Source organism: Tamandua tetradactyla, chromosome 6, assembly GCF_023851605.1.
Source record: "Tamandua tetradactyla isolate mTamTet1 chromosome 6, mTamTet1.pri, whole genome shotgun sequence".
Classification (NCBI taxonomy): Eukaryota; Metazoa; Chordata; class Mammalia; order Pilosa; family Myrmecophagidae; genus Tamandua; species Tamandua tetradactyla.
The window spans coordinates 17,208,565-17,233,153 of NC_135332.1; the positions used below are offsets into that span (position 1 = coordinate 17,208,565).

The 24,589-nt window shown below is 41.1% G+C and overlaps 1 protein-coding gene across 4 annotated transcripts in view; it reads right to left on the reverse strand.

Annotated features, from left to right (window-relative positions):
- Positions 1–24,589, reverse strand: part of PRPSAP1 (phosphoribosyl pyrophosphate synthetase associated protein 1) — a 46,533-nt gene that overhangs the window by 2,470 nt on the left and 19,474 nt on the right. For all 4 annotated transcript variants that reach the window (XM_077163916.1, XM_077163919.1, XM_077163918.1 and 1 more), the window contains 4 exons: positions 15,571–15,743; positions 14,062–14,177; positions 13,567–13,622; positions 11,347–11,492 (listed from right to left, as the gene is read on the reverse strand). In XM_077163916.1, coding sequence (XP_077020031.1) covers positions 11,347–11,492; positions 13,567–13,622; positions 14,062–14,177; positions 15,571–15,743 — 491 coding nt within the window. The remainder of the gene's footprint in view (positions 1–11,346; positions 11,493–13,566; positions 13,623–14,061; positions 14,178–15,570; positions 15,744–24,589) is intronic.

Here is a 24,589-nt window from a genome sequence, read left to right on the forward strand (position 1 = left end):
CACCTCACCCCCCTTGAAGTGGCAGCAAAGCTGTTTCACAGACAAAGCAGTGCAGATTCCTCCTCAATAAACCTGAGATCTCTCAGAAACAAGCGTTTAGAGCAACGCTGCCCAACAGAAACAGGAAGCAAGCTGTCAGATCGTTTTAAATTTTCTGGTAGCCACATTAAAAAGTAAAAACAAGATTAAAAAATTATGAAGTATGTAACAACATGGATGGACTTTGAGGACATTACGCTGAGTGAGATTAACCAAGAACAAAAGGACAAATACTGTATGGTCTCACTGATATGAACTAACATTAATGAATGAACTTGCAGAATTTCAGTTAAGAACAGAGACCATCAGGAGATAGAAATAGGGTAGATATTGGGTAATTGGAACTGAAGGGATGCAGATTGTGCAACAGGACTGATTGTAAAAATTCAGAAATGGATGGCACAACACTACCGAACTATCATACAATAATGTTAGAACACTGAATGAAACTGAATGTGAGAATGATAGAGGGAGGAGGGCTGGGGGCACAAATGAAATCAGAAGGAAAGACAGATGATAGAGACTGAGAAGGTATAATCTAGGAAGGCCTAGAGCGTATAATGATAGTGACTAAAGGTACAAATTTAAAAATGTTTTGCATGAGGAAGAACAAAGGAATGTCATTACTGCAGGGTGTTGAAAATAGATGGGAATTCATATTTTAAAACTTTAACTTATGTATGAGACTAAAGCAAAAAATATTTGGTCGAAATTTATATCTTGACTAGTGCATTTCCTAATATAACTTATGTGGACAGCTTAATTGAACACCATAAGTACATGGAACCTTGAGTAGGGCATGAGGATTTTGTAGGTTTGTCTAGAGCAATGCCTCGATAAATCCCAGGATTTGAACAGTGAATAAAAAAGTATTTGCAAAGTCCCCTTGGGGGAATGGTAAGAAAGGGGAAAAATTCAACTTCTCCAAGTGGAGAATTCTTGATATTCTCACAAGCAGTAGGAACAACCAAAGCAATAGGCTGAGCCCTCAATCTTGGGGTTTGTTCCTATGAAACTTATCCCCGCAAAGGATAGGCTAAGCCTACTTAAAATTAGGCCTAAGAGTCACCCCCAAGAGAACAGAATCTCTTTTGTTGCTGAGATGTGGCCTCCCTCTCTCAGCCAACACAGCAAGCAAACTCACTGCTCTCCCCTTCTCTAAGTGGGACATGACTCCCAGGGGTGTGGAACTTCCTGGCAACGTGGGACAGAAATCCTAGAATGAGCTGGGACTCAGCACCAAGGGATTGAGAAAACCTTCTCAACCAAAAGCGGGAAAAGCAAAATGAGACAAAACAAAGTTTCAATAGCTGAGAGATTCTAAACAGAGTTGAGAGGCTATCCTGGAGGTTACTCTTACACATTAAATAGATATCACCTTTTTAGTTATAAAGCATAATGGAGAGGTTGGAGGAAACTGCCTGAAAATGCAGAGCTGTGTTCCAGTGGCCATGTTTCTTGAAGATGATTGTATGACATAGCTTTTGCAATGTGACTGTGTAATTGTGAAAAGCTTGTGTCTGATGCTTCTTTTATCTACCTTATGGACAGATGAGTAAAACATATGGATTAAAATTAAATAAATAATAGGGGGAACAAATGTTAAAATAAATTTAGTAGATTGAAATGCTAATGATCAATGAAAGGGAGGGGTAAGGGGTATGATATGTATGAATTTTTTTCCGTTTTCTTTTTCTGAATTGATGCAAATGTTCTAAGAAATGATCATGATGATGAATATACAACTATATGATAAAAAAAGGATGTTCATATTGTAAGTTGGTTGGTTTTATTAATAAAAAATAAATTAATTAAATTAAATTTTAAAAAAAGTATTTGCAAAGTCCCCTTGGGGGAATGGTGACAGAGAAAATTCAACTTCCCCATTTGGAGAAGGCCTGATATTCTTGCAAGCAGTGAGGACAACGAAATCAATAGGATGAACCCTCAATCTTGGGGTTTCTTCATACAAAATTTATCCCCGCAAAGGATAGGCTAAGCCTATTTAAAATTAGGCCTAAGAGTCACCCTTAGAGAACCTCTTTTGTTGCTCAGATGTGGCCTCTCTCTCAGCTAACACGGCAAGCAAATTCACTGCCCTCCTCCTGTCTACGTGGGACATGACTTCCAGGGGTGTGGACCTTCCTGGCAACGTGGGACAGAAATCCTAGAATGAGTTGAGACTCAGCATCAAGGGATTGAGAAAACCTTCTTAACTCAAAGGGGGGAGAGAGAAATGAGACAAAATAAAATGTCAGTGGCTGAGAGATTTCAAATAGAATCAAGAGGTTATCCTGGAGGTTATTTTTATGTATTATATAGATAACCCCTTTTTAGTTTAAGGTGTCTTAGAGAGGCTAGAGGGAAGTGCCTGAAACTGTAAAGCTGTGTTCCAGTAGCCATGTTTCTTGAAGATGATTGTATGATATAGCTTTAGCAAAGTGACTGTGTGATAGTGAAAACCTTGTTCTGATGCTCCTTTTTCTACGGTATGGACAGGTGAGTAAAAAATATGGATTAAAAGTAAATAAATAATGGGAGGAACAAATGTTAAATTGGGTAGAGGGAAATACTAGTGGTCAATGAGAGGCAGGGGTAAGGGGTAAGGTATGTATGAGTTTTTTCTTTCTTTTTCTGGAGTGATGTAAATGTTCTGAGAAATGATCATGGTGATGAATATACAACTATGTAATAAATTTGTGAGCCACTGATTGTACACCAAGTATGGAATGTTCATATGTTAAGAATGTTCATGTTGTATGTTGATTGGCTTTATTAAAATAAAAACCCAACAAGATTCAGACGTTTGCAGTAGTTCATGCAAGAACTTATTTACATTTGTAGTATTAATCAGTGGGACACATAAGTCTGTACAATCCCTTTCAATCACGTTCACCTTCAATATGATAGTATTACTTACAGATTCAATAGAGCACAGCCTTCACTCTTATACAAAGAGTGTATAATTTCAGGGTGTAGGGGGTAAAACGATAACGCATGCTATTGGCTATGCTTCACAGGAAAACATCAACAGTGCTGTAGCAATACCAGGAGTACATAATGGGGGGAGGGACCGAGTTAGGGGGAGGTTTGGATTTTCTATTTGGTGAGGGTGTGTTCATTTGCTATCTTTCTCTTGGGAACAATGAAATTATCTAAAATTGAGAGTGCTAATGGATTGTCAACTTTGGACAGTAAGCGTGAGGCCCAGTAGACAGAATAACCTGAAAGATGCACTGAGAAACAGACTGGTGAACAATGGGGTACACATATGATCAAACACGGTGTTGCTACAAAAGGAATGAAGTTGTGAGACATGCAGCGATGTGAGTAAACCTGTGGGACATTTGGTGAGGCAAAATAAGCTAGAAACAAAAGAGCAGATACTGTAAGATCTCAATTAAAAAACTGAGGCCTGCACTGTAAGCTCTTAAAGCAGTTAAAAAAAAAAAAGGAAACAAATGAGTGAAACTAATCCATATATTTGATTTTACCCAATGTATTCAAAATATTATTTCAACACATAACTGATATAGACTCATTAATGAGGTTTTTTTTTTTCATATTACATCTTTGAAATTTGCTGTGCATTTTACACCAACGGCACGTCTCAGCCTGCTTACAGCAGCCATGTGGGGTGGCAGGGTGCACAGGTGAGCCCGGAGCATGGGGGACCTGCTCTAATCAGAAGAAGCAGAGAGGCTACTCGCCACAGCCACCTGCAACAGGCATGCCTGGCTCATGCTAAAACTAAGAAAGAAACGAATAAATGCCGCTCAGGAGAAAACCCGACAGGTATGAGCTGCCTGATAAAGAGAGGCTGCTTCCGTTTTCCTGCACCGTGACCTTACTTTGACAATGAACCTTTATTATCAGTGCCTGTACTACTGATACTGGGGTTTCCTGGAAATTAGGAACCTGGAGGTCAATCATCTTCTCCTGATTTAAGTGATCTTACTTTTTTTTTTTTTTTTGCAGGGGGCTCGGAATCGAACTTGGCAGGGGAGCATTCCACCACTGAGCCAGCCGTGCGCCCCTAACTGGTCTTAAAGAAGCTTCTTATGTCACTTCAAAACGTGTATCTGGAAAAGGCCCAACAGTGCTTAAACCAAGCTACAGTTCAGAGAAAGGAATAAAAAGTCACTCTTTAAGATGGTTAGTAAATTAAGGAAAAAATGAGAATATTTCTGAAGTACAGGTTAAGTATTCTTTTACTGAAAGCTTATTATTATTCTAAAATATTTATTAAACCAGTAGAGGAATGGGGGGAAGGAGATTAAAATTCAGGGGACTTATACAGTTCAGTGATTATCAGCAAACCATGAGATTTAGCCAATTCCTATCTAGCGACACCATATACCTCAGAGATCAGCGTTCCTTTCTGTAATAGTAAATTAGGGAAGTTCAAATGCAGCACTATTTCACTGGCAAATGTCAACACACACTAATTTCCTGATTTTCCATTCCAGAAACAATGGCAATCTTTTGAATTTGGGCAGCCCCGACGCCGTGTGTGTAAGCGCTGCCTGAAACGGCAGAAACATCGACCACCGCCTGAGGTGCTCCCTCTTGGGTTCTGTTTCTAAGTTAAACCTGGGTGCAGGTGGCTGTGCTGACCTATCCACTTCTCAAAGAGAGATGGTCCCTTTTCTTGACCATTTTCTCTTTAGAAAAACACAGTAAGCCAATATCCCTCATCAACAGAAATTCAGCTGTGCTTTGAGGCAGACAACACCAGCATCCATGTTTACTTTCCTGTAACTCCCTCTCCCCAAAAAACATCTGTTAGTTTGCAATAAAAAAAGAAGATGTGGTTAAGGTCAAGGCAAAAAAGGCTCCAGAGAAAGCCCTTTTCCCCTGCCTGTGGGTGTCTGTGTTTAGGGCCTGGATCAGATTGGGCATGTAATTTAATGGCTAGTAAAAAGCAGAGAGACTTTATTATAGGGGAGAAGGAAACAAATAATACCTCTGAGGCTAAAAAAGTGGCAATGATATTCTAATAGCTGATCCAGAAAATAAAACATTAAAAATACCAATTTTATAGTAAAAGTAATATATATGTCAAGGACAAAGGGTTTAAGAGTCTGCTCTCTTTCTCCATGTTGACAAACAAACCAAATTTAAGAATAAAAATGAACTGTACCACATTATTTGTGGCCAAAACATCAATGTTAAGGCTAAATCAACTTACTGCAGCAAAAACGTCTTTCAATTCATCAAATGGGATTTCCAATGTTCTTTTACTTTTAGAATGAGCATCTTCCAAGCAAAATAACGCTGCATTGACAACCATATCCTTGGATTACAAAAGGATCAAACTCACACATGATTTTTACTCTCTCTGGAATCCATTAACCAAACCTTCCTCTGCCAAAAAAAAAAAAAAAAGGCAGAAAAGGGCTAGGGGGACCTATTTATTCCTTGCTCACTTTGATTTTGATTTATTTCCAGTTCAATGGAATTCCAAGTCTAACAACAGACTGATGTTAGAAAGAGATAAAAGGAATAAAACAAGGTTTCCAGGAGAGCTGGAACAGAAAGTAATTTTAAGTTCATAGCCCTATTTACAGGCAAACAAGTCAAAATTAATATTTAAGAAATGCTCAAGGGAGCGCATGTCTATTTTCAGTTTACTGGGGAAAAATACAACTTCATTTGCAAAATTAACAAGTCAGGAAAATCGAACCAGAGAAAGCGACTTCCTCTCATAGATGCAATCCAAGTTTTTACCTCTGTGGCAAGCAAAGTAGCCTTAAGCTGCCCCTCCTGCCCACCATGCTCTCGCGTTTGTGGGATGCCCTTCCTCAGTGGGTGCTGTTGGCCGCACTGCCATAGACCCCGCATCCAGCCCTCAGCCCTGCACCCCCAGCTTCAGTCCAGCGCTCTAAAGCGGTACGTCTCAACCTCAACACCAAGGACATTTTGGCCGAGGGGATGGTTTGTCACAGCGCAGGACGTTTAGCAGCAGCTCTGGCCTCTTCCCCCAAGATGACAGTAGCAACCACCTCCCCTTGGTTGTAAAACCAAAAATATGCCTGCCTAGACGTTGCCAAATGTCCCCGTGGTGGGTGGGGGCAAAACACACACCCCATCCCTCAGCTGAGAACTACTGCTCGAAAAGAACGGTTTCAGCCAACCTCTCCAGAACAACTAGTCCCATCCTCCTACCCCATATTAGTGACAGCCCCTTCCAACATGGAAAAGTTAGAATGGCCATAGTCCAAATACCCCTAAAGAGTGGGAGAAAGATCAAAGGTGATGGTGGGGTTATACAGAGAAGGTAGGGTTTAACAAATGATTGCTGAATCCTTACACTGATATTTCTTTTAATCTCCAGTATCTTAGAGTAGCTAAAAGTAAAACCTAAAATTGTGGAATTGTAACCCATATCTGAAATCTGTTCTACAACTAATTGTTGCATAGTGCTTTGAAATGTATTACTTTTGTGTATAAATGTTACCTTTCATAAAAAAAGAAAAAAAAAGTCAATTGTGATGATAAAAAATCATTTATTCCTTCTAGATAAATGTTCTGCAGCAGCTAGAAGGAAAAACCTGAGATGATGGTATGGGAGCCTTTGACAAACTCCGGGATCTGTCCTCTAACTACTTATTGAAGAGTGCTTTGAAAACTACTGCTCTTTTCTTTCTTTGCTTTGTATACATGTTATATCATACATGTATATAAATTTAAAAAGTTAAAAAAAAAAAAGTCGGTGGTGATGATAAATGCACAGCTACACGATGATATTGTGAACCACTGATTGTACACTTTGATAAGTACATGGTATATATGAATATATAATATATTTCAATAAAAAAAAGAAAGGCCCATGTGCATTTGAGAGGAATTCGTATTTTACTGTAACTGATTTATGTATTCTGTATGTGTATATTAGGTATAGTTCATTTATACTGTTAAGACCTCTATTTCCCTCTTTCTGTCAAGTAGCTTTATCTATTATTGAACATGGGGTACTGAAGTCTGTTATTATTGTTATTGTGGAACTATTACTGCTTCCATTTTTGTCAGTTATTCCTTCATGTATTTTGGGGCTCTTTGGTTATGTGCATATATTTTCATAATTGTTGGATATCCTTGATGGCTTGATCTCTTATCAATATATGATGCCTTTTATTCATCTTATAAATCCCTTGGTCTTAGAGTCCATGTTGTCTGACATTCATGTGGCCTCTTTTGGTTTTTATTTTCTGGGATAATCATTTCCCATTTATTCACTCTTATCCTATTTGTGTGTTTGTGCTTACAATAAAGCTTGTCTAGACAGCATTAAAAAAAATGAGTTCAAGGAATTTGAAAATAAAAGTACATACTCAAAACAGATATATATATTTAAAAATATTTCCTTTTAAAAATCACAAAGACTTTGGGTGATTCGATGAGTGAATGGAAAAGTATTTGCAAAATCCCATTTGGGGAATGGTGAGAACGGGGAGAAATTCAACCTCCCCAAGTTGAATTCTTGATATTCTCACAAGCAGTGTGGACAACCAAAGCTATAGGCTGAGCCCCGAGTCTTGGGGTTTGCTCACATGAAACTTAACCCCACAGAGGACAGGTCAAGTCTACTTAAAATTTAGGCCTAAGAGTCACCCCCAAGAGAGCCTTTTTTGTTGCTCAGATGTGACCTCTCTCTCTCCAGCCAACACAGCAAGCAATCTCACCACCCTCCCCCTGTCTACGTGGGACATGCCTCCCAGGGGTGTGGACCTTCCTGGCAACATGGGACAGAAATCCTAGAATGAGCTGAGACTCAGCATCAAGGGATTGAGAAAAACTCTAGAATGAACTGAGACTCGGCATCAAGGGATTGAGAAAACCTTCTCAACCAAAAGGGGGAAGAGTGAAATGAGACAAAGTAGCAATGGCTGAGAGATTCCAGAGTCAAGAGGTTATCCTGGAGGTTATTCTTACGCATTAAACAGATATCACCTTGTTAGTCAAGATGTAATGGAGAGGCTGGAGGGAAGTGCCTAAAAATGTTGTGTTCCAGTAGCCATGTTTCTTGAGGATGATTGAATAATGATATAGCTTTCACAACGTGACTGTGTGATTGTGAAAACCTTGTGTCTGATGCTCCTTTTATCTACCTTATCAACAAACAAGTAAAACATACAGAATAAAAATAAATAATAGGGGGAACAACGGTTAAAATAAATTTAGTAGATTGAAATGCTAGTGATCAATGAAAGGGAGGGGTAAGGGGTATGGTATGTATGAATTTTTTTTCTGTTGTCCTTTTATTTCTTTTTCTGAATTGAGGCAAATGTTCTAAGAAATGATCATGACAATGAATATGAAACTATGTGATGATATTGTGAATTACTGAGTATATACGTAGAACAGAATGATCATATGTTAAGTTTTTGTTTGTTGTTATATTTCATAAAATTAATAAAAAAATTAATTAAAAAAGGTAACCTTATTTCGGGGTCTTTATCATAGATACACTCCATCTTTTGTGAAATGTCCTAAGTTATAAGACTAGTTTACTGCCTCCAGGTGATAATATATGCTGATTTAGAGTGTGCATTCCTGAACCCAAATCTTGGTTTCTAAATATCACTGTCAATTAAAGGCAATCAGGGCTCCTAGGAGAAAAATGACTGACTCCCAGGCTGAGAAAGTTTAACACTGACATGGAACATCTAATTGTCCAGAAAGAAAGGAAATATTCAAAAAATGATGGCAGCACGCTATCAGGATATAGGAGGCAACTTGAAGGAGTTCTCTTTGGCTAAGTCTGAGAATCTGAGCATCAAAATAAAGAATAATGGGTTATAACCCACTGTATAAATAAGATTCTACTGACTCCGTAGTAATATGAATGAATGAATGGATGAACGGGGGAGTAGGGGAAGCTCTTTCTTACACTATAATATCAACTGAGAAATACAGAAGGAAGGACGGAATGAGGTGAAAACTACCATTTGACAACAATCACAGTAATTGACCCAGGCAAGAACCAACAATAGATGCTAAGTCTGATGAGAAAGAGGATATTTAAATGACAGTTTCAACATTTTCCCTCATAAATTACTATTAATTACAAAGGGCAAAAAATAGTAATTTTTCAGTGGGGAGCCCTGCCAGACACCCCTCAGCCAAATTACCAAAATCAACATCACCAACAGTGGGACACACCACGTGCTTCCTGTGATATTCAGGCAAAAAATGAATAGCAGGAATCCAATCATGAGGATGCAAACCCCAATTAAGGGGTAGCCTACAAAATAACCAGCATGCACTCCTCAAAAGTATCAAGGTCACAGGAGACAAAGAATAAGAACCACTCCAGATTAAATGTGACTAAAGAGAAATGACAACTAAGTGCAACGCATGACCCTGGACTGGATCCTGCACCAGAACAAATTTTTCTATTGTTATAAAAGACATCAGAGGGACGTTTCCCAGTGCCTGCCAACGTGGGGGGAAAAAAAGACACCAGAGGGACAGCTGGTAAAATCTGAATAAAGTCTGTAGATTAGAAAATAATGTTGTACTGTGGGCATATAAAAGTGTGTTTTTATTTTTAGGAAATACACACTCAATTATTTAGAAATAAATGTTTGCAATTAACTCTTAAATGACAAGTTGGAAAATACTACATGTGAGGACTCTGAGTGAAGGTATGCAGTATCATTCTTTCAACTTTCCTCCAAGTCTGAAATTATCTCAAAATTAAAAACCAAAAAACACAGAGAAGAGCGGACTGCTGGGCCGTGCACCCCACTCCACACCCTGTCTCAGTGGCCCATAGCTGTGGCTCAGTCTCCCTGTTTGCAGAAGAAGGGAAAGAAAAGCACCTATCGGTGGGGCTGCTGGAGGCCCAAGTATGAAGACCTACAGGAAGCACTCAGGACAGGCTCAGCACATAGGAAGGGAGCTTGTTTTCATAGCTAAAGACTGGAAAAACCTACCTCCCCAAGCAAGGAGCAGGCACTGTGTAGAATATGCCACCAGTGATATGCAAGGAGAGAAAGAAACACCTCTGTGACCATCTACACACAAAGGCTCTGGAAGGCTACAGGAGATGACTGGCCTTGGGGATCGGGCTGCTGGGGGAAGAAGGGGTTTGGAGGGGGGTGGTGCCCACGTAGACTTTTAGGGTTTGTGGGAAAAAACAAAAACACCAAAAAACTTTAATTATACAATTCTCAATAAAATAAAAAGATGTATACCAAAACATGAATATACGAAAAAAAATGAGTATATGACTTGTTTTTCTTATATAAAAATTTCCCAAAGTTGAAAACAAAGCAGTGAAAAATTTATAGGATAAACAAAATAACAGGAATGTTTGGAAATAACCTCTGTGAAGTGCAACCATGCAAATATTTTATTCATTCAACTAATCTCTGTTCATTTTTAAAGCATGGCAAAGAGATGCAATTTTAAAAAATAGATTTATAGATAATCACCTTCCTCTAAAAAGTATAGCATTTATATCTTCCAGGAGAGCGTGCTACCAATTGTGGAAGTAAACAGCCTCCCCACTGCTGGATGAATAACAAGGTAGGTGGGTACCAGACAAACAGATATGCTACTCAAACAAGTCCTAAATGCCAGCTGACCACCAGCTCGAGGGCTGCTATCAGCCATCTTATCAAAGTATAAAAGCGACAGATTTCACAGCACACACACTGTGTGTGATTTACAGAACAAACATCTGCCCCCCCCCCCGCCCCACTCAGGCTTTACTCATTTTATTTTTTAAGCCAGTCTGAACTGGCTTTGAATTGTCCCCTAAGAGTTTAACTGCATACAGCTTCAGCAGGGATAACTAAAGACTATGGTAAGCAAGTGTTTGGGGGATGCAAAGAATCGAACTTCAAAAACTCAAGCCCTAATATTCAAGGGTGTTCTTGGGCATAATTCCCCAAACTGCGGCAGTGTTACATGGAGTCATGTTTATGATTACCAGAAAAAGAAAGTCACAGATATAAATGACACATACAACTTTTTTAGTGAAGCTGAAACTACTGACACTCTCCTCATGTTGAGCGCTGCCTGCGGCTGCCCTACATACACTCTCCTCTTACTGAAGGTGGAATCAGGGCAGTACTTCCAGTTACTCAAAAGCAGGAGGGCAGGCCATGGTGATTCAGCAGGCAAGAATGCTAGCCTGCCATGCCAGAGGACCTGGGTTCGATTCCCAGTGCCTGCCCATGTTAAAAAAAAAAAAAAAAAAAAAAAGAGCAGGAGGAAAGCACACATGCACATAGGTGGTAACGCCATCCACAATGTCTATTTACAAATCAGCGCCAGTCAGAGCGCGACTCTTACGGGGCAGCTCCAGGCCTGGGTGCACGGTGGCGTTCTTGACCATGGGAGGGGAATGGCGGCCGTCATCCATGTCCAGCTCTGTGCACTGAGCTTCCCCATGGATAACAGCCAAGCCCAAGCGCAGTCTCTCCGCATAGGACTGGGCCCTAGGAGGAAGGAGGGAGGCGGTGAGACTTGGGGGAAACACTCAAGTATCTCTCCCTCATTGTTTTAGCAATGATAAAGTGAAAGTATCATTCAACCTTTAGGAAACACAAGAAAGGAGTTGTTTCACACAAATCAAAACATGAGACGCAGGCCAGCATGTAAAACCCTCAAGAGGCACCCAAGCTGGGGCTGAGCTAGATTCTGATTACAGATCATTTGGGTTCTATTCAATCCTTCTCTGATATTCTAACAGTAATCTTCAGAGGAATGAACTCGGTTCAAAAAGGTGTCTTAAACACCACTGCCTGAAAAATGCTTATAGCTCTGTTGTTTTCCTTTCCCTGAGAACTTTAAAAAAGAACTTATTTTTCTCCCAGAGGAAAACTATGACTGATTCTGAGACCAAGGATCAAGTTGGGGTCAGGCAAGGATAACGATGTGGGGAAAAGGCTTGAGATGATGAGCTTTCTTTTGTTTGTTGTTTTGTTTCAACAAGGGCACATTTTACCAGTGACTCATATTAAGATTCAATGTCATGAGGAAGTACAAAAAATGTCATTACTGCAGTGTGCTGAAAATAGATGGTACTTAATATTTTAAAATTTCAACTAACGTGTGAGACTAAAGCAAAAAATGTTTATTTGGTACAAATCTATACTTTGACTAGTCCATCTCCTAATATAACTTACATAGATAGTTGATTGAACACCTTAAGTACATGGAACTTTGTATGGGACATGAGATTTTGTTGGTTTGTCCAGGTGATGCCATGATGAATCCCAGAGCGATTTGATCAGTGAGTGGAAAAGTATTTGCAAAGTCCCCTCTGGGGAATGGTGAGAACGGGGGAAAACAACTTCCCCAAGTTGAATTCTTGATATTCTCACAAGCAGTGTGGACAACCAAAGCTATAGGCTGAGCCCCCAGTCTTGGGGTCTGTTCATATGAAACTTAACCCCACAGGGGATAGGTCAAGCCTACTTAAAATTAAGCCTAAGAGTCACTGCCAAGAGAACCTCTTTTGTTGCTCAGATGTGCCCTCTCTCTCCAGCCAACACAGCAAGCAGACTCACCACCCTCCCCGTCTACGTGGGACATGACTACCAGGCAGCGTGGGACAGAAATCCCAGAATGAGCTGAGATTCAGCATCAAGGGATTGAGAAAACCTTCTCAACCAAAAGGGGGAAGAATGAAATGAGACAAAGTGTCATTGGCTGAGAGATTCCAAACAGAGTCGAGAGGTTATCCTGGAGGTTATTCTTATGCATTAAGTAGGTATCACCTTGTTATCCAAGATGTAATGGAGAGGCTGGAGGGAACTGCCTGAAAATGTAGAGCTGTGTTCCAGTAGCCATGTTTCTTGATGATGATTGTATAATGATATAGCTTTCACAATGTGACTGTGTGATTGTGAAAACCTTGTCTGATGCTCCTTTTATCTACCTTGTCAACAGATGAGAGGAACATATGGAATAAAAATAAATAATAGGGGGAACAAATGTTAAAATAGATTTAGTTTGAAATGCTAGTGATCAATGAAAGGGATCAGTAAGGAGTATGGCCTGTAAAATTTTTTTTTTCTGTTTGTTATATTTTTCTGTTGTCTTTTTATTTCTTTTTCTGAATTGATGCTAATGTTCTGGGAAATGATCATGATGATGAATATGCAACTATGTGATGATATTGTGAACTGCTGAGTGTATGTGTTGGGAATGTTTATTTCTTGTAATTTTTTTTAATTAGTAAAATTAAAAAAAAAGATTCAATGTCTGCTAAATCCATAAAAATTGCTTTAAAAGTATATTGACTTGGGGGCAGGCCACGGTGGCGCAGCAGGCAGAGTTCTCGTCTGCCATGCTGGAGACCCAGGTTCAATTTCTGGGGCCTGTTCATGCCAAAAAAAAAAGAAAGAAAAATGCATATTGACTTGATTATACTCATTTCCTTTTCTTTATGTATTGACATTTTTCCAATGAGCTTTTATAGCTCCTATTATTACAGTCCCTGGATTCCAAAACAGCTAGTTTTGATCTCAGAAGTATCCCAAGGGCTTTTATAAATGTCTGACTTACCTTTTTGCAGCATCAGGAGACTTAGCTACAATGACTGCGTTTCTGTAATTTGGAATCTAGAATTGAAGAAAAATAAGAAAATACTGAATAGTTATCAAGAATGACACCCGTAGGCAGTATCTTTTACTCTTATAACAGTGATCCAAATCAGCAACCAAATACGACAGTTTCATTCACACATTTAAAAATTTTCTGTTTATCAATTAACATTGTTGCAAAAGTTCAGCTCCAACATGGAGATTAAAAAATTAAGTCTTAATATCTTCATTTTGGAAAATATGAGCAAATTGCTAAATACACTTAAAAGGAAATCTGTTAAAAACATCTTCTGAAAGACATGACGCTCCGTGAGCAAATCCTGACCCTATGCGGCAGGCCAAGCACCAGCCTTAAGGGGAGCTCATCTGGTGCCTTTCAACAGTGAACCAGGTCCCAGAGGGAAACTACATAGGCTCTCTTTTGAGGACAACGGGGTGTGTGTTGGTGGCTCCTCACTTCTTCCTGGATATACTGAAGCAGGAAAGGTGAGGCTCTAAGGTTGTCCACGGGAAAGCTGAAAAAGCCTTGTATTTCCTTTTGATGAAGATCCATAGTGATAATGTGAGTTAAACCTGAAATTTTAAAACAAAAAAATTACAAAGTTCACCCCTACCAGTTAATGGCTACGGTGGATACAACCTAGATGCCTAACTCTAGTTTCCTACCGGAAGGCTGAAGCAGAAGATACTGTGAACAAGGACACTCGCTATGGACTTTAATTTTAACCATAACAAAACTTATTGAAATAAAAATGGTTTCGAACTGAATGGAAAGGAGATTATAACTTTCCATGTGGACAAAGAAATGAAGGTGATAAAAAAAGTGCTCTCCTCTATTATTGACTACTAGGCTTGGTTCTGAAAATTGAGAAAAGAATAGTCAGGTAGAAGCAAAAATCTGACACCAGACATGTATGACACCAAAGAGGCAAAAATCTGAACATGAAACTAAAAAACACTGGTGTTCGTTCATAAAAGATGCAAAAAAATAGTAAGACTTCGACTAAAGAAGCTAGAAAGAAATGTTAAAGGCCTGTGGCAAGGCAGAAAGGACTAAAAGAAAAAGCAAAGCAATGAACATATTGGAAGGAAATATATTAATGTAATACAAAGATAAGATTTTGAAGAGTTTGGGACAATTTCTATTTGTGAGAAAAGAATGGGTCAAGAAGTATTCGTATAGAAAAAATAAAGACATGCTCATAATCAAAACTCATAACAGCAATAACAAACGACATAAACACATTGCAATGGGTGAAAGATCACTATCAAACTTCCAGACAAAGAACCAGTATGACTCGTTCTTTGCAAAAACATTACAGAGAATGGAATTCAAATATATTTCTTTCTGAGAACTCAGATATATATCAGAATTTTTTAAATAAACATCAGGCAAATGTAAACTCACTAATTATCAAATGCTATTACATTTCATTTACAGACCTACTACATAACTACACAGATAATCTAAAAGCAATGAAAGTAAACTGCTATTCAAAAGGGAATCAGATGGAAAAAAGAGCGTATAAGGTGAAGAAGTAGAAAAAGAAAACCCATTTTAATACTGTGCACATAAGCAGAATTAGCTGACTAAAGCAAATAAACAAGTCTAGACTTAAAGCTTAAAAGACCGCAGAAGAATGCCAAGATGGCCAGCTAACCATGTAATGATGAAAAGATGAAATGGAAAAGAAGTGACAGCACGATGAAAACGTCCACGATCAGGGCAGAAAACCCTGAATCAGGTGATATCACTTTAAACAATTAAGACAAAGGGAAGAAAATACAAAAATTTATACCCAAGCCCCCATATCCCTAACCAGAAGTATACAAAAGGAAACAAATAAGAAAAAGTCATTGGTGAACAACGCACAAAGAAAGTTGGTCCTGAGCTAGACCCCGGAAGCGCACTCGTCCCGCAGAGGTCTCGAGTGCCAGCACCAGGCCGGGGGCCACGGGCACCCACCTGCTTTGGCCAGCATTGACGCCAGGAGCTTGCACACGATGGAGCCGCGCTTCCGCATCTTGCTCTGCTTGCTGTAGGGGAAGTACGGGATGACGCCAATGATGTTCCTGGCACAGGCGGTTTTCAAGGCATAAGCCATGATTAGTAGCTCCATCACGGCTGTGTTCACGTCTCTGAAACAGTGCAGAACCACATCTTAGGATTATTTTCATTTCCTAACCCCTAAAAAACGTCAGCCATTTGACAAGGGCTGCCACAGGCATTTCATCCTCACACGGGTTCACGGTGGCACCCCACGAATGCAGGGAAATGCTTAGCAACTCTTCCCCTTAGCCACACACGTTCCAGTTTTCAGTACATGGCTGACCCAGTAACACCCCTCCGGCGAGCCATGCCTGTGTCCTGCAGACCTAACTGGTACATGAAGCAGGTGACAGGGGCTGACCAGTCTGCCGGCTCATCCCAGGGACTCCCGACTCAGGTGGGCACACTGAGGTGCCTCTGATTAGTGAAGGCCAAGGAAACCCTGTCTGCCACCACCACAGAGACTGTGCCCTCTTCTTCCTTAAAGGAATGGAGAAGTGGGGAGATCTTGATACTTACTTCTCAAAAACCTCCCTCACTTCCTCTTCCTACAGATTAATGAGAGAGGCTTCCCAGATGGGCAAAGAAGGAAAGATGAACCAGAAAGATATTCTAAGGAAAGGCTGTTTCCAGTTTCACTGAAGGCAGGAGGCTACTCCGTGCCAAGGCCACACAAGCCTCCGGCAGTTCCTCCACTAAAAAGACAAGAGCCTGGAGCGTCCCCAGGATGCTCTCCTGAAGCTGCGCCTGCTTGCTCCCACCTCCACCTCTGCTGTCATCCAGGTGCCCCCCAACACACCCTCTTCTGGGGTCATGGTTGTTATCGCCCTTCCCTTCCCCAGAGAAAGGATCACTTCCTACCATCAGTGGGGGACAGGTTCCTCAGGTGCCAATTCTTGAATTGCTATGTAGGCATAATACTGCCCTCATTTATATATATAAAAAAAGGCTGCATCAACATAGTAAGGACTTAGTAAATGTGCTGAATACATGGTTGAATGAGAGAATGTCACAAGATGCTTTGCAAAAGCTTGAAGGAGAATATTTTGACTAGTGCATCTCCTAATATAAATTATGTAGATAGTTGGTTGAACAACATAAGTACATGGAACCTTGGGTAGGACATGAGAGTTTGTTGGTTTGTCCAGAGTGATGCCCCAATGAATCCCAGAGTGATCTGATCAGTGAGTGGAAAAGTATTTGCAAAGTCCCCTTCGGGGAATGGTGAGAATGGTGGAAAATTCAACCTCCCCAAGTTGAATTCATGATATTCTCACAAGCAGTGTGGACAACCAAAGCTATACGCTGAGCCCCCAATCTTGGGGTTTGTTCATATGAAACTTAACCCCACAACAGACAGGTCAAGCCTACTTAAAATTAGGCCTAAGAGTCACCCCCAAGAGAACCTCTTTTGTTGCTCAGATGTGGCCTCTCTCTCCAGCCAACACAACAAGCAAACTCACCACCCTCCCCCTGTCTACGTGGGACATGACTCCCAGCGGTGTGGACCTTCCTGGCAACATGGGACAGAAATCCTGGAATGAGCTGAGACTCAGCATCAAGGGAGTGAAAAAATCTTCTCCACCAAAAGGGGGAGGAGTGAAATGAGACAAAGTGTCAATGGCTGAGAGATTTCAAAGAGTTGAGAGGTTATCCTGGAGGTTATTCTTATGCATTAAGTAGATATCACCTTGTTATCCAAGATGTACTGGAGAGGCTGGAGGGAACTGCCTGAAAATGTAGAGCTGTGTGTTCCAGTAGCCAGGTTTCTTGATGATGACTGAATAATGATATAGCTTTCACAGTGTGACTGTGTGATTGTGCAAACCTTGTGTCTGATGTTCCTTTATCTACCTTGTCAACAGACGAGTAGAACATATGGAATAAAAATAAGTAATAGGGGGAACAAATGTTAAAATAAATTTAGTTTGAAATGCTAGTGATCAATGAAAGGGAGGGGTAAGGGGTATGGTATGTATAAATTTTTTTTTCTGTTTTCATTTTATTTATTTTTCTGAATAGATGCAAATGTTCTAAGAAATTATCATGATAATGAATATGCAACTATGTGATGATATTGTGAATTACTGATTATATATGTAGAATGGAATAAGTAAATACTAAGAATGTTTGTGTTTCTTTCCTGTAATTTTATTTTTAATTAATAAAAAATTTTTTAAAAAATCTTGAAGGAGAATTAGGTCATTTCTTCTCATCCCTTCCTCCCAGTCTATGATGTCTCCCTCTCCCTCTGCCCCTTAAAAGCTCCAGGCTTGTCTCCAATCCTCAGGAAGCATGGTGGGGACTGGGAATCTGCAGCCACAGCTCTCTGGCTCTGCCAGTGTTCTCAGCCTGTGGGACTTCCAACCTCACCTTTGGTATCTGGAGTTTTCACAGCTATTTTGGGGTTCTGTGATAATAACACTTGTCACAGAGGGCAGATTAGCTGAGTCAAGAGCATTAACAGTAAGCCTTTCCTTCTGGGCTAAACTCTGGTCCTGCTATCTTCTTTCCTCTGCAATAAAGGGGAGCAGTTTTCTTCCTCATACTTTCTGTGGTAGTTAGGTTCAGGTGTCAATTTGGCAAGGTGAAGATGCCTAGCTTTGTTGCTGTGGACATGAGTCAATGGCATGTGAAGCTCATCTGTTGCTGATTACATCTGCTGTTGGCTAGCAGACATGCCTGCTGCAATTAATGATGTTTGATTTAATTGGCTGGAAGCTTAAATGAGAGAGCTCAACGTAGCACAGCCTAAGCAGCTCAGCATACCTCATCTCAGCACTCGCAGCTCAGCCTAGGCCTTTGGAGATACAGAAAGAATCACCCTGGGAAAGTTGCTGGAACCCAGAGGCCTGAAAAGAAGGCCAGCAGAGATCACCCTGTGCCTTCCCGTGTAAGAAAGAACCTCAGCTGAAAGCTGCCTTTCCTCTGATGAACTATACATTTTTAACTAAATAAATCCCCTTTTAATAAAAGCCAATCCATCTCTGGTATGTTGCATTCCAGCAGCTAGCAAACAATAACATTTCCAAATCAGTAATGCCCCAAGCCTGTCACCAAAGTAAGAGGACACAAAATCTGGTGTTGTCAGGATAGAACACCTAGCAAACCCTTTCAGAGTACTTGGGAATTCATGATACTTGGTCAATTTTAGCTCGTTCATTCCTACTCAACATTTACTCAGCACTTTGCTACAGGCACTATGCTAGGTGGGGGAGTGGGGGAGACAGATAAAATGGCAAGCAAGGAGGACCCCAGGACGGGGGAAGGCTGAGCCCACCTTGGGTCACTGTTGGGGTAATTACTGGAGCCAAGAAGCATGGCCAGCGCTTAGGTAAGACGGTGCCCCTTCCCAAGGTTTTCTATAACTGCCTCCATAGCGGGAGAGCCTATTTCTCATCTCGGAACCTCTACTCAGTGCCCTGTGGCTCTGCATGTAAAGCCAGAAACCTGCAGAGGACTTAAGAGGGCAGGAGGAAAGTAACGCAGGCGTCCTTTTCTAGACTGAGCACCAGGCATCATATCTACGATAGCAAAAGTCCTCTTTCATTTATCAATGCCTTGACTTCAGAAATACAAATAGAGCATTTCTTCACTTTCCATGTGTGTGATGCTGTGCGTGTATTATAAAAGCCCCACTGGACTTCTTAGACCAGATCCTAAAGCCGACAAGGCATTTAGAGTTGACGTTAATTGAACAGGTTCTGGAGGAGTGGGCTTTTAGTTGGCTTTGCGACGGTATTATCAGACACAACTGTATGTACCATGAGGTTTGGATGGCATGTCATAAGGGAGGCCAAGGGAGTAAGGTATTAACGTAAATTGGAGAACAATTTTTGAGGAGCTTGTTTTCAGGGTAACTCTCCTTTTATTAATGACTCATTCTCCCATGACGTTTTTAATTTCCCTATTTTCCCTCTTCTGGATGACTGCAGCCAGGGAGTCAACCTCCTCCCACCCCACCCGCACTGTTCAGAGAGGCCACAGAAGGGTCTTTGTCACACTGGCTTTCCCCACTCACTGACAGATATCAGACAAATGTGACAATGGGCAGTTACTTTGTGTGCTCGCAGGGGGAAGGGAAATTAGCTGGCAGCCTCTGCTTTGTTTATCTGTTCCCTAAAAATGTTCCAAGTACATTCGGGTCAGTGCTTGTAATCTTTACATCTAAGTAGGACAATCTTAATTGTTTTACCAACTGGCCATTTTATTTTCCCTAAGATAATCACACACTCTCTTAAACTCAGCCCATACTACTTTATCATTTTGGGTAGGCAAAAACTAATGAGAGATAAGGAAATAGATATGATATAAACGTGAATCAAACTGCCCAGGACTGCAAAGACAGATCAATACCGTAGATGGAACTCACAGGAACCTAATAATGGAGTAAAATTTAACCTGCCCCCAACCCCAACAAGCAATCATCTACAGCAAGCAAGCTGTAAATGTTATTTTAATGAGTCTTCTCACTTTACATCACCACACAAGAACTTGCACATGAGATGAAAGCTGCCTTTCAAAAAACTACTCCATAAGCTTCATTTTAAGTTTTACTTAATTTCATGTCTCAACAGATCTGCAATCTTGAGAATCACACATCTCAACTACCCAACATAACTCCTACATTCAGAGTGAATTTTTACCATTTCCAAAAATTAAATGCACCCTCAATAGCCAAAGATTTATTATTACTGGAGTGAAAAGAGATGTGCTGCAAGTTCTGAAACTGGTTTCAGCAGGACTTCCAAGGCTACTCTGGGCTAACACGGCACGCAAACTGGTTCATAGCATCTTGCAGGGAGGCTGCCCTGACGGGGACAGAGCTAATTTGAATGCCAAAGTTTTAGTCTGTTGTCCAAAATCAGGCCTTTTACTTTTGGCAACACCCTGCACCCTGCCCCCTGCACTGCCCTGCCCCGAATAAATCTATAAGATATTTTCCTTCATCTATGTAACTATTTAGAAGATACTACACTAAAAAATTCAATTCTCTTTTCTTTAGTTAGTACAAAAGAATTCAGGACTGAAGTAATAAAAGTACTAATAATTTACTGTGGCAAACCCAATAATCTATTTTATGGGACATGGACATGGACACAGACACACAGACACACACACACCTCTTCTTTGTTCTTTTTCCAAATATTTCTTCTCTTCTTTCCTCCCCATCATCCCAAGATACAAGAATTGCCAGGTGCAGATATGTCTATTTTGATATGAATCACTGGGAACAGAAATGTAGCTACTAAAGAATCCCATGCAAGTACAGATAAGGGAGCATCCCATTTTCAGGACAGAGTTCAGGTTTTCCAAAGCACCCGTTTACTCTCATGCTCCTTCTTTAGAGGGGTAGGGGTGTTTTCCTCAACAAAGATGCACACATAAAATCATCGTCACAGCTATTCTGGGACTCATTCTGGCCACCTTAGCCCAGGAGACCCCTCCCTACCTTTTCCTCTGGTCAAATGTGCCAATACTCTAAGTACAAGTGAAAACAGAAACTGCAAACATTTCCCAGCTAACCATTAACCAACTCATTTTTTTCCCTTCTTATTTTGTCCCTTCCCTGGAAAATACTTCATTTACTATGCTATCACTGCCTCCAGTCAATCTAGATTGCATGCATTAAATATTTACACTGAGCATTCTCAGTTACCATGAATTATATAAAACCCAACTTCTCACCACAAAGGAGACGAATCAGAGGCATCTGCTTGCTTGACTAGTTTGAGAGAACTGTGGAAATCACCACAGGACAGCACTTTTAATAATCCACTGATTTTGCCATGCCAGTAGATTGTGAATTTTCACTTCTTTATGACCTGTTAACAGAAATCCGAACTAAGCCCAGGATGTCTGAAGCACAGGCAGAAACCTGCAAGGTCTTCTCTGTCCCAGTGGGGAAGAAAGCAGGAGCATCAGGGAGACTCCTGAGAGCTGAGAACAGCAGGATCACCAGTATTTACGAAGATGGAGAAAAGATGGAAATACATAAAACCATGTAGTATTCACTAATTCACGTGGTGTTTACTAATTCACTCTACGTGGATTTGAGGGACGACATCTGCCAGCCACATGGACGGTCACAATCTGTTCATCATTAAGCACAAATTCTTCGAGTGCCAACCACAGGCCAGCCCGGCTCTGAGTGCTGGAGATGCAGCAGTGAACAAAGAAAACCCCTCTTCTCATGGGGCTGATAGTCCAATGGGGAGCACAAGCGTGGAAGGGAGACATGTTATAACCAAAAAAGCAAATTACGGTTAGAATTGTCCTTCTACCCTTCACACACATACACACCCAAGACGGAGAAATCAAAGATTTTATGGTTTGAGTACAAAGAAATTCCATGCCTGGGCCTCACTGAGTGGCAAGAGCTGGGGGAAGTCTGCTCCCCAGGCCGTACGAACAGGCAGAGTATGCCCTATGCAGGGAGCTGTGCTGGGAGTGGCCCCTGGGGCCAGGGCTCCTGAGCCAGCTGCGCCTTCCTCCGGCTGGGAGCCACTAGGGATGGGCGCTTCGGGTCTGACGCAGTGAAATGGGCTGAAGGCAATGTTCACTCAGGGCTTGCGTGGGTGAGCGGAGGGGAGGGCCCGTGGGAAGCACCGACAGCGCCTGGCACATGCCCGCCACTCATTAAAAAAAAAAAAAGCAAAGGGGAAAGGATACTTGATGCTCTCAGGAAAATGTGCTACAAAAATATTTGGTCTTACTTCTCAGAAGAGGAAATACAAATGGCTAAAAGGCACATGAAGAGATGTTCAACGTCCCTGGCCATTAGAGAAATGCAAATGAAAACCACAATGAGATATCATCTCATACCCACCAGAATGGCCATTATCAACAAAACAGAAAATGACAAGCACTGGAGAGGATGTGGAGAAAGAGGCACATTTATTCTAGTTGGTGGGAATGTCAAATGGTGCAACCGCTGTGGAAGGCAGTTTGGCGATTCCTCAAAAAGCTGAATATAGAATTGCCATATGACCCAGCAATACCACTGCTAGGTATCTACTCAAAGGACATAAGGGCAAAGACACAAACGGACATTTGCACACCAATGTTTACAATAGCATTATTTACAATTGCAAAGAGATGGAAACAGCCAAAATGTCCATCAACAGATGAGTGGCTAAACAAACTGTGGTATATACATACGATGGAATATTATGCAGTTTTAAGACAGAATAAACTTATGAAGTATGTAACAACATGGATGGACCTTGAGAACATTATGCTGAGTGAGACTAGCCAAAAACCAAAGGACAAATACTGTATGGTCTCAGTGATATGAACCAACATTAGTGAATAAACCTGGAATATTTCATTGGTAACAGGACCATCAGGAGATAGATATAGGGTAAGATATTGGGTAACTGGAGCTAAAGGGATACAGACTATGTAACAGGACTGAATATAAAAACTCAGAAATGGACAGCACAATACTACCTAACTATAATACAATTATGTTAAAACACTGAATGAAGCTGCATGTGAGAATGATAGACAGAGGAGGGCTAGGGACATAAATGAAATCAGAAAGAAAGATAGAGGTTAAAGATTGAGATGGTGGGCGGGCCACGGTGGCTCAGCAGGTAAGAGTGCTTGCCTGCCATGCCCAAGGACCCAAGTTCGATTCCCGGTCCCTGCCCATGTTAAAAAAAAAAAAAAAAAAAAGATTGAGATGGTATAATCTAGGAATGCCTAGAGTGTATAATAATGGCGACTAAATGTACAAATTTTAAAAATGTTTTTGCATGAGGAAGAAAAAAGCAATGTCATTATTGCAGGGTGCTGAAAATAGATGGTAATTAATATTTTAAAATGTCACCTTATGTGTGAGACTAAAGTGAAAAATGTTTATTTGTTACAAAATTTATATTTTGACTAGTGCATTTCCTAATATAACTTATATAGATAGTTTGATTGAACACCATAAGCACTTGGAATCTCAGGTAGGACATGAGATTTTGTTGGTGTGTCCAGAGTGATGCCCCGATGAATCCCAGAGTGATTCGATCAGTGACTGGAAAAGTATTTGCAAAGCCCCCTTCGGGGAATGGTGAGAACGGGGAGAAATACAACTTCTCCAAGTTGAATTCTTGATATTCTCACAAGCAGTGTGGACAACCAAAGCTATAGGCTGAGTCCCCAGTCTTGGGGTTTGTTCATATGAAACTTAACCCACAAAGGATAGGTCAAGTCTACTTAAAATTTAGGCCTAAGAGTCACCCCCAACAGAACCTCTTTTGTTGCTCAGATGTGGCCTCTCTCTCCAGTCAACACAACAAGCAATCTCACCACCCTCCCCCGTCTACGTGGGACATGACTCCCAGGGGTGCAGCCCTCCCTGGCAACGTGGGACAGAAATCCTAAAATGAGCTGAGACTCAGCATCAAGAGATTGAGAAAAACCCTAGAATGAGCTGAGACTTGGCATCAAGGGATTGAGAAAACCTTCTCGGCCAAAAGGGGGAAGAGTGAAATGAGACAAAGTGTCAATGGCTGAGAGATTCCAAACAGAGTCGAGAGGTTGTCCTGGAGGTTATTCTTATGCATTAAGTAGATATCATCTTGTTATTCAAGATGTAATGGACAGGAAGAGGGAGAAGATGGCGGCTTAGTAAGACGCGCGGGTCTTAGTTCCTTCTCCAGAACAGCTACTAGGGAAGTAAAAATGGTACAGAACAGCTCCCGGAGTCACGACAGAGACCAGGAAGACAGCGTACCCCATTCTGGAACGTCTGACTGGCTGGGAGAACCCTCTGTGGTGAGATCACTGAGGGGTGCGTGCTTCCCCAGGTCGGGGTGGCAGGCGGCCAGAGTCCCTCCCTCCCTCCTTCCCGGGCCAGCTGGGAGAATTGGACAGGCGATCCCCTCAAGCCACGGCGGCTGGCGCCCCCATCCCCACGCACGGCCCCCTGGACCAGCTG